This window comes from Conger conger, chromosome 1 (genome assembly GCF_963514075.1).
Source record: "Conger conger chromosome 1, fConCon1.1, whole genome shotgun sequence".
Lineage (NCBI taxonomy): Eukaryota > Metazoa > Chordata > Actinopteri > Anguilliformes > Congridae > Conger > Conger conger.
Genome location: NC_083760.1, coordinates 69,345,365 through 69,354,005, shown reverse-complemented (window position 1 = coordinate 69,354,005; position 8,641 = coordinate 69,345,365). Strand labels below are relative to the sequence as shown.

The following is an 8,641-nucleotide window of genomic DNA, read 5'->3' as shown; positions in this document are numbered from 1 at the left end:
TATTGCTTTACCACGCGTAATAGTAAAACAATCGTCGCTCATAAAATGGTATTTTTATTTTTAAAAATGGCATTTCCCGAAATAGGCCGATGAAACTACAAATTTAGACCTAAACTCAAAACGCAAGTGCATGTCGGTTTCTGATTAGAGGTGGTGCTTTGTAGTGCAGTATTCTCGGACTGGTGCAAACTCCTGTGACACATCAAGGGTAATCAGTGTGGGGTGCCTGCTGTATCTGTACTGCTGTATGCGTATCTTGAAAAAAGCTTCGCCTGTTTTACATACATTATAATAGTTCCATCTTTGGAAGTCCATTGGTCTGCTAACAAATCTCAACTGCTGCTTTTCGCACACTACATATTCACGGATTTGGTAGGCCAAAAGTTTCACGTTTTGGAGATCAGGTCAAAATTACAATGAAAAAGACGCAAGAGTATTAAACAGATATAGATAGTAATATTAGTGCCAAACTGAAAATAATGACAATGTATTTTTTCAATACAGGTACCTGCTTAAAATAACTATAAATATGCCATAGCATAATAGGTGTCTTGGGTTAAATTCATTGCTAATGTTCTATTATTTATACAGAAGTCACAACATAAAATAAACTTGAAATCAGTGAGAAACATATATAAATAAATAAGCCCTTTATTAAGTGTTTCTCAAAACTCCATGTCAATTTTGATCTTATGATGCTGTCTCCTGTTAAAGTAAATGTACAGCAAAAAATGGCATCACCTTGTACTCTGTAGAACTGGAAATGGGGGTGCCATTTATCAGATCACTATTGGTTGGAATACTTCCAAAGAAACAGTTAGCTATTATATAATGTAAGCGGACCATAGTGGTCATCCTACCTTTACATTCTGTTAAATGATAGATACTTGAAAAACATTTTTATTTAATTTTACACGGGTTCTCTTACACAGTTATACATAGACATACCCATGGGAATATAATTATAATTACACTTTGGATCCTGACCACATCCTTTTTCCAAAAATGCCAACACACAGCTGCTGCTTTTGCCTCTCACCTGGCACCTGTCCTGAGCAAAGGCAGCATCAAGAGATACATATTAAAATATTGCATCCGATTAGATTTAGGCATTTAGCAGAGGCTCTTATCCAGAGTGACATTCACAGACTATATTTTATATACAATACAATATATTTATATAATTAGACAATTACAAGTGAACAACATCGGGTTCATTATTTTAGAGTTAAATGTTTTATTTTATTCCAGTCTATAACGTAAGTGAAATTCGCTGATTGTATGCGCAGTATCGCCCTCTGTCTGTAGCCTAATACGTTCACACTCGTCCTTCCTTCTGAGTTCGCATAAGAAAAACATTGTATGCTACATATAAAATCTGACGATCCATTCGTTGGAAAGAGCAATGAATAGTCATCCAAGCGAGAAAAATCATACTGAACATGATCCGAGAGGTCACCAATAATAAATACATAATGTTTTCTGGAAGGCAAGTATTTAGGCCTGTATCACCACCCGCCGCTTTTGATCTTCGGTGCTCCCTGTTTTCCTACCCTGGCCTTTTCCCCGAGAAACCACTTCCTCCGAGCATTCCGTCCGGCCATTTTTAATTTAACTCATTCATGAAAAGTTTTCCGTAAACATAAAGATCTCGACACTCACAAAAATCTTTATTGCACAAATCCCAAGAGAATATAGAGGAACATGTTTCTTAACGTAATTTATATTAAACCGACGAATGAAACCTTTTTGGCTGGCTTTGTATTCTATTGAAAGCTTACGTAGTTTTACTAGACCTCTGATGATAGCTCACACTAGAATACGCAAAACGGTATATTAGCGCAGTCAATAGTCAGTTGAATTGTTTTACAGAGTCATCCACCGCGGTGAAACGCTACGGTAATTATACACCGTGCTGGCTATATTAATCCTCTATGTAGAAAGTGTCACATGTTACTAGAGCAAAACCATTTACCCGGCTACTTTTGGCTACATTGTTTTTGTTAGCGTATTACATCTAAAGCACAAAAGAACTAGCAGCAAGCTAGGTGACGAAATATTGCTGTTGGACTCGAAATATTGAAATTAACTTTCCGTATTTCAAATGAAATATAACTAGTTTACTGTGCGAGATGAACATCGCTTTATTGTCTTCCGCTTTGTTACTACGATTGATCATAGTAGCTACAAAGCATTTGACAAAGACGCATCGGCTGTTTTGATGACTGTCAGCTTCTCTAGGCTACATGTACGGCTCTTGATAGCTTTCTAGCTAATAGTAGCCTATGATAGCAGCTTTCGAAGTAATCTGCAAATAAACATTTTAGCAACAAGCGATATATAGACAAAGTTAGGCAACTTTCTCAAAGTTGATTTTAAGTCATTGAGCACATTGTACCTGTGGATCTGCATTATAATTATGACGAGTAGCATCTAATTAGCTAGATATATTTGAATGGAAGTTGATGTTATAATGATGGTCCCATGCTCCTGTAGCTACCTGTATGAATATCGGCTACTCGACTGAACGTATTCTCAAGGGAGTGCATTAATTACATTAATAATTTGTATGGGTGGAAGTTGTATACAGAAATGAAATGCAGCTTCCATCTAATTTTAATGAGCAGTTGGAACAAGGGAGATAGGGTTCGGCGTGTATTACATATGTGGTATATGTGATTATGAAATAAAAGTTTTCTCAAGAAACCCATTTGCTCTTTTTCACCTTTAAAATGGTACACTAGTATGTCTATATATGCTTAGATTATCTCAGTTTCTTTTATTGGCGTCTTAATAACCTGTATCCCCTTCAGGAAAAATGAGGAAGAAACAGAATGTAAAACAGAGGAAGGCAGAGGAGACTACAGTCGTCCAAGAGTTTGTGGTGGAGAAAATCATCCACAGGAGAGTCACTGATGGAAAAGTGGAGTACTATTTGAAGTGGAAAGGCTTCACAGAGTATGTGAACATATGGACATTATTCTTTCTCTCGCTTCCAACTGAAAAAGCATGAGATTGAGTAATTGGCAATTGCTATATATATATATATATATATATATATATATATATATATATATATATATTATATGGATTCACTCCTAAAATTATTGCAACTCATGGGCAAAATAAGAATGTATACAGTATCGGTCATACTTGAGTTATGTATATATTTTGGTAGGCCTACCAGAGTGGATATCTGTATAATGCAGTTCAAGATCTGGTTATTATTATTATTATTATTATTATTATTATTATTATTATTATTATTACAGTGTGTGTGTCTGCCTGTCTGTATGGATGCACATTTTGGTTGGTCTGATAATGACAACCCCAAAAGTCTGCATAATTAATATTTGTTGAAATGCTCAAGATGCCAGCAATTTGCAATGTCTTCATTATGGTTTGTGGGTATGAATTTGTGGCGGACACGTGTATGCATACTGCGCAGTCTTATTAGTAAGTATTATTGGTTTCATTGTTATCTGTACTCCAGGAAACAAATAGTTTAACAATCACCATGTTGTTAAAATGCTGATTATACACTTTAATTTCATCATCCACACTGGGTGAAGTGTATAGGAATTACAACCCTTTTTATACATAGTCACCCTCAATTGTAGGGGTCCAAAAGTAATTGGACTATTGGCTGCTTAAATGTTTCTTTGACAGGTGTGTTAAGTTTCATTGTTAGTTCATGCATAAAAGAGCTAGCTAAAGGTTTGATCCTGGGAGTTCCAGCTGCATTTGGAGTCTGTTGTTGTCTCTCAACATGACAACCAAAGAAGTATCAAGGCCATTAAAGCATGTCATCATTAGGCTGACAGCCAAAAAGTTAGATACATACAACAGTTTGGCACATTATTAAGAAGCAAGAACGCACTGGTGAGCTCAGCAATGGCGAATGACCTGGTCGACCATGGAAAATCAGTGTAGTGGATGACAGATGAATCCTTCACATGGTGAAATCCCTTTGTAACTGTTCAACAGATCAACAACACTCTCCAGGATGTAGGCCAAGATGTGTCAAAGATGACCATCAGAAGACTATGCTAGCATAACTTCAGAGGGTTCACCGCAATATGCGAACCCCTGGCAAGCTTCAAGAATAGAATAGTCAGGTTGCAGTTTGCAAAAATGTACATTAAAAAAAAAAAACATGTAGAGTTATGGACAGATGAGACGAAGATCAACCTGTACTAGGGTAATGGAAAGAGGGAAGTGTGGAGAAAAAAGGAAAGGCTCATGATCCAAAGCATACCACCTCATCTGTGAAACATGTTGAATGTACTGTTATGGCATGCCGTCACTGGAACTGGCTGACTGAGTACAGCAGCAGCATGTCGAAGTATACAAAAACATCTTGTCTGCTCAGATCCAAGCAAGTTTTTTGACCAAAGAATGGAATGTTCTTGACTGGCCAAGTCAATCACCTGACCTCAATCACATTGAGAATGCATTTCACTTGCTGAAAATCCAGGCAGAAGGCAAGTATCTCCCAAAACAAGCAGGAGCTGTTTTACAGAGCATCACCAGGGAAGATATGGGTTGTATACTTAAGGCAGTCATTGATTGCAAAGGATGTGCAGTGAAATATTGAATATGATTACTTTATTTCAGTGGGTGGGGGGGGGGAGCTGTAAGCCTCAAACTGAACGTCTGCAGTTTAAGCACACAGAGATTGTTTTATTTCAATTGTTCAACTGAGTAGAGCTGAAACAACACCAACAACTAGAAATGCGTTACTGTCCAAATATTTACAGACTGCACTGTATATTGTCCATTTGTGCCCTCAGTGCTGAGAACACTTGGGAGCCTGAGGACAATCTGGACTGTCCTGAGCTGATTGAGGAGTTCCTGAAAAGCTTCACCCTTGAAGGGGAGAATGAGGAAGACCTGTCACGTGCAGACACATACGGGCACCATGAAAATCCTACTGAGATCAGCACCGTACATATGACTTACACTGACCATCCTGTTTCTGCTGTATGTACTTCCAGTCAAAGAAGATCCACGTTCAGTAGAAACAACATTTGTGGTGTGACACAGAATAAGGTGTTACATTGCGTTTATTTTTGTGCTGCAAACACACAAGGCCATTTCCTTTAATGAAGTCTACCCTTGTGGGTGTATCAGTCTGCAATATTGAGGAAATGTGAAGAATCCGTTTTGTATCATCCACTTCTGTAATTGTCAAACTTCCACTTACCAGATGAGTTGGCAAAGATTGCACCACAGAACTTGGCCCAAAAAAAATTGATAAATCATTAAGTAGACTGTCCCTCTACTTGAAGTAGACTTGAGATAGCTTGTTTAAGTAAAATATTATGTATGAAATTAAAATACTTTATTATTAAAATAATAAAACATGAAGTAATAAATTACTATTATGATGATGATTATTATTATTATTATTATTTGTAGTAGTGGTAGTAACAGCTGCAGCCTTAGTAGTTAGAAGCCAAAGCTGTTGATGTTACAATTTTCCTATTAACCTACCGAAATGTAAATGCAAACAACAATATCAAGCTTCATTTAGATGGCTTTTTAGGCTGTTTGTACTTTCGTGCACAGTACTTTAATTTTGAAACAATGACTTTAAGATTGAGGCTGGTTTCCTTGAAGCAAAGCATGGACCATGTTTTTGAAGAGAATAGAAATTGCTTTGTGGGATGATGGCGATGCCCAAATGGCTATTTGCCCTTGTTTGGATATTATTAGGTGACGATTATTGTATTATGCCAGAGTATGGAATTAAGCTATATGTTCTGTGGCCTGTGAGGCTCTACTTGCAGAAACGAGTGTAATGCATTGAGGTGTTGGCGGGTCTTTGTATATGCCATTTTACTCCAATGTTATTGCTACTGGTACAGTAATGGTGACAATGCTGCTTGTGTCCTGACACTCTCAGGAGCTGTGTGGAAGTGAGCAGCAGGAGAACAAGGTGCCGGATCCAGGCGAGCAAGAGGCAGGGAGCCCTGCTGGCCTTCTCAGCCAGCTGGAACCTGAACGCATCATTGGATCCACAGACAGGAAGGGGGAGCTCATGTTCCTGGTCAAGTGGTAAAGGAATCTTTCTCTCTGAATCCTCAAATCCTTACCATACTCCAGGAAATGAGGGGATATTGTTTAGATATTGCTTAATAATTAAACTTCCTGCAAAGAATGTTATTAAGGTGTGCAGTCTAGAAGACAGGTGCATCGTTGGCAGTGACGTCCTGCTCTTTTTGTGCGTTGTCTCTTGTGCACTATAGGAAAGGCACTGAGGAGGTGGCCTTGTTGTCATCCCGGGAAGCCAGTGCCAGGTGGCCTCAGGTGGTCATCACCTTCTATGAAGAGAAGCTGACTTGGCACTGTGGAGATGAAGATCAGCAGTGAGGAGGACGCTCCGAGCAAGAGAAAGAGCACAGGTGCAGCGTACGGGGGGAGACGCCACGCTCCTGTCAAAGGCAGCTTTTAGGATTTCCCTCTCAATATCCTCATTTTCAATATCACTTTTGCTGTTTGTTGTTCTAGATTCCAGAACCTTCCATAACAGTGTGACTGAAAAGTAGTGTCATAACATTGTAGCTGTTTCTTTATGTACAATAGAGGGATGGTTAAAAAGAAAGAAAAAGCTACCTGTCATTCCTGGTGGTTCCAAGCATAAAGGGAAAGCATTCAACTTGTTTTTTAATGATACTGTTGTGTCTTGTGTTTCCTAACAGGAGAGACATGACATAAGTTTTACCTCAGTTTTCTCCTTATAAAGGACTACTGATGGATTTGAACACTAGCTACAGCATGTCCCTTATAATGTGTGACTGTGTAAGAGATCAAACTGTACAATAGTGTGGATTAAAAGGTCATGTTTTATGATGGGAATGTGGTCTCTCAACAAGTGTACCACATGTGATCATTGCTTTGTTTTAATGTCTGAAACGGATATAACATTTGCTTTGGTTGACATGACCTGAGATACAATGTGGACTGCTTTAAATATTTAAATGGTTAAACATGCTGATGTGCTTCAATCCAAACCCAGTTTGTTGTTCTCAGTGTAACTATGTTTATGTTCAAGTGACCTCCTTTCATAGGTACAGATAAAATACCAAATAGACTGTGATGTTATGTTTATCCAACATCCATTTAAGGATCTCCTTTAGTGCTTTACTTAACTAGAGGTTCCAATAATTACTTTGGGATGTTCAGGTGTGGAATCATATCTGTAGCACAGCTCACAGAGCTATGAATAAAACATTGACTTTCCTCACTGGTGGATAGTCACCTAAAGGGGTGATCTGGATGGCACATAGGAAATTATAAGGTTTTTCCTTATCTGGGAATATGTCTGAAAATAAACACTTCCTGAAAATGTGTCTGTTCGTTTCTGCTTAAACTGTGTGGAAAGTATTTAATATATCAACAAACCCTGTTGGAAAAACAGATTCAGAGTTGCTGATAATAGCTGTTTCGCCAGTTAACTATGAAGGTCTGGTACAAATGTCTGCACCTCTATGAACAATTGTTTCATGGACCTTCCCTTTCTCCCTTCCCCCCACTGTCCTGGTTTATGTTTTTCTTACTGGTGTAAGTCTTTTGTGTTTATTAAGGGTAGCGATGTTAGGGATCTGGAGCTGGGATGGCTGAATGTCCGCACTCCCTCTGAAAATTGTGTGAATAATTCTAAATTGCAGGATAAACTCAGAAGTGCGTGGATACATTAACCAACAATGTAGTGTATCACAAGCAACATTGGCTCAGATTGATTATTCAAAGTCGAGGACACGGTATGTTGCCGTGAGATAGGAGCCTGTCACAGCCATTGTAAGTGCAGAGTCTGTTTTGACTGGGCCAGGTAACATGCATTTGAACTGTTTACCAGGTTTTGTAAGAACTGCTGTTTGGGCATGTAGAGGCAGGTCTCATGACCAGAATTACAGCGTACTGGACTTTGTGCTCACAGCTCACGGCTGTTTTTATTGTGACAGACCGTTGCCTGAGACTTGTAGTTGCTTGTAATTTTCTATATTTTCCATTGTTATGCAATATCACATTTACACATTTTTATCGTTTTCATAAGAGATCAGATTTGTTGTTTTATGCTTTACAAGTCCCTTTTGTATAAATAGGCCTTTATGTTCAGTCACCTCCACCCAATAAAATACACTAGTTTATTCAGAACAGCTTCAAAGGTCTCAAGGTATGTACCACTGAGAGACAAGCTGACATGGCACTGTGTTTTGTGTGGAAAGCCAAGTAATGTACCATCACCTCTGAATACCAGACCTTGGGGGTCAATTGCAGTGAGCTTAGCTAGAGTTTAAACAGCAGGTTTAAACCTCTGGACCACAGATCTGCATACTAAATATGCAGTCTAAACTCCAGCTAAGCACAATGTAATGTTTTCATGTTTTTTGTAAAACATCAGATCTAATGCAAAAGTGTACAGTGTGATATTTTAGACATCTATATGGGAGACAGTTGCCTTCCATCAGAATAGATGTAGCTATATACACTCAGTGAGCACTTTATTGGGTATTTATTAGATTTATTAGACTTACTTAAGTAATCTGCTGCTGTAGCCTATCCACTTAGAGGTTTGATGCGTTGTGTTCAGAGATGCTCTACCTGCATACCACTATTGTAATATGTCATTACTGTC

General features: G+C 38.4%; 1 protein-coding gene across 3 annotated transcripts; it reads left to right on the top strand.

Moving 5' to 3' along the window:
• Window positions 1-1,764: 1,764 nt before the first annotated feature.
• cbx3b (chromobox homolog 3b) lies at window positions 1,765-7,351 on the top strand. Of its 3 annotated transcripts, none has more exons than XM_061247254.1 (5): window positions 1,765-1,899; window positions 2,814-2,958; window positions 4,794-4,947; window positions 5,909-6,060; window positions 6,252-7,351. In XM_061247254.1, exons 2-5 carry the CDS (start codon window positions 2,819-2,821, stop codon window positions 6,373-6,375), a joined length of 570 nt encoding a protein of 189 aa, XP_061103238.1. In that variant the 5' UTR covers window positions 1,765-1,899; window positions 2,814-2,818; the 3' UTR covers window positions 6,376-7,351. The 3 variants fall into 3 exon arrangements, with proteins under 3 accessions (XP_061103238.1, XP_061103220.1, XP_061103231.1); XM_061247236.1 differs by having other exon boundaries at window positions 4,794-5,052; XM_061247247.1 differs by having other exon boundaries at window positions 1,766-1,899; window positions 4,794-4,983.
• The last annotated feature ends 1,290 nt before the right edge of the window (window positions 7,352-8,641 follow it).

Excerpts from the sequence above, each read along its gene's own strand:
- cbx3b (XM_061247236.1), top strand. The coding sequence starts at position 2,819 with ATGAGGAAGAAACAGAATGTAAAACAGAGGAAGGCAGAGGAGACTACA. Across the intron at positions 5,053-5,908 it reads GTGGTGTGACACAGAATAAG|GAGCTGTGTGGAAGTGAGCA; the intron begins GTGTTACATTGC and ends TGACACTCTCAG. Across the intron at positions 6,061-6,251 it reads CTCATGTTCCTGGTCAAGTG|GAAAGGCACTGAGGAGGTGG; the intron begins GTAAAGGAATCT and ends TGTGCACTATAG.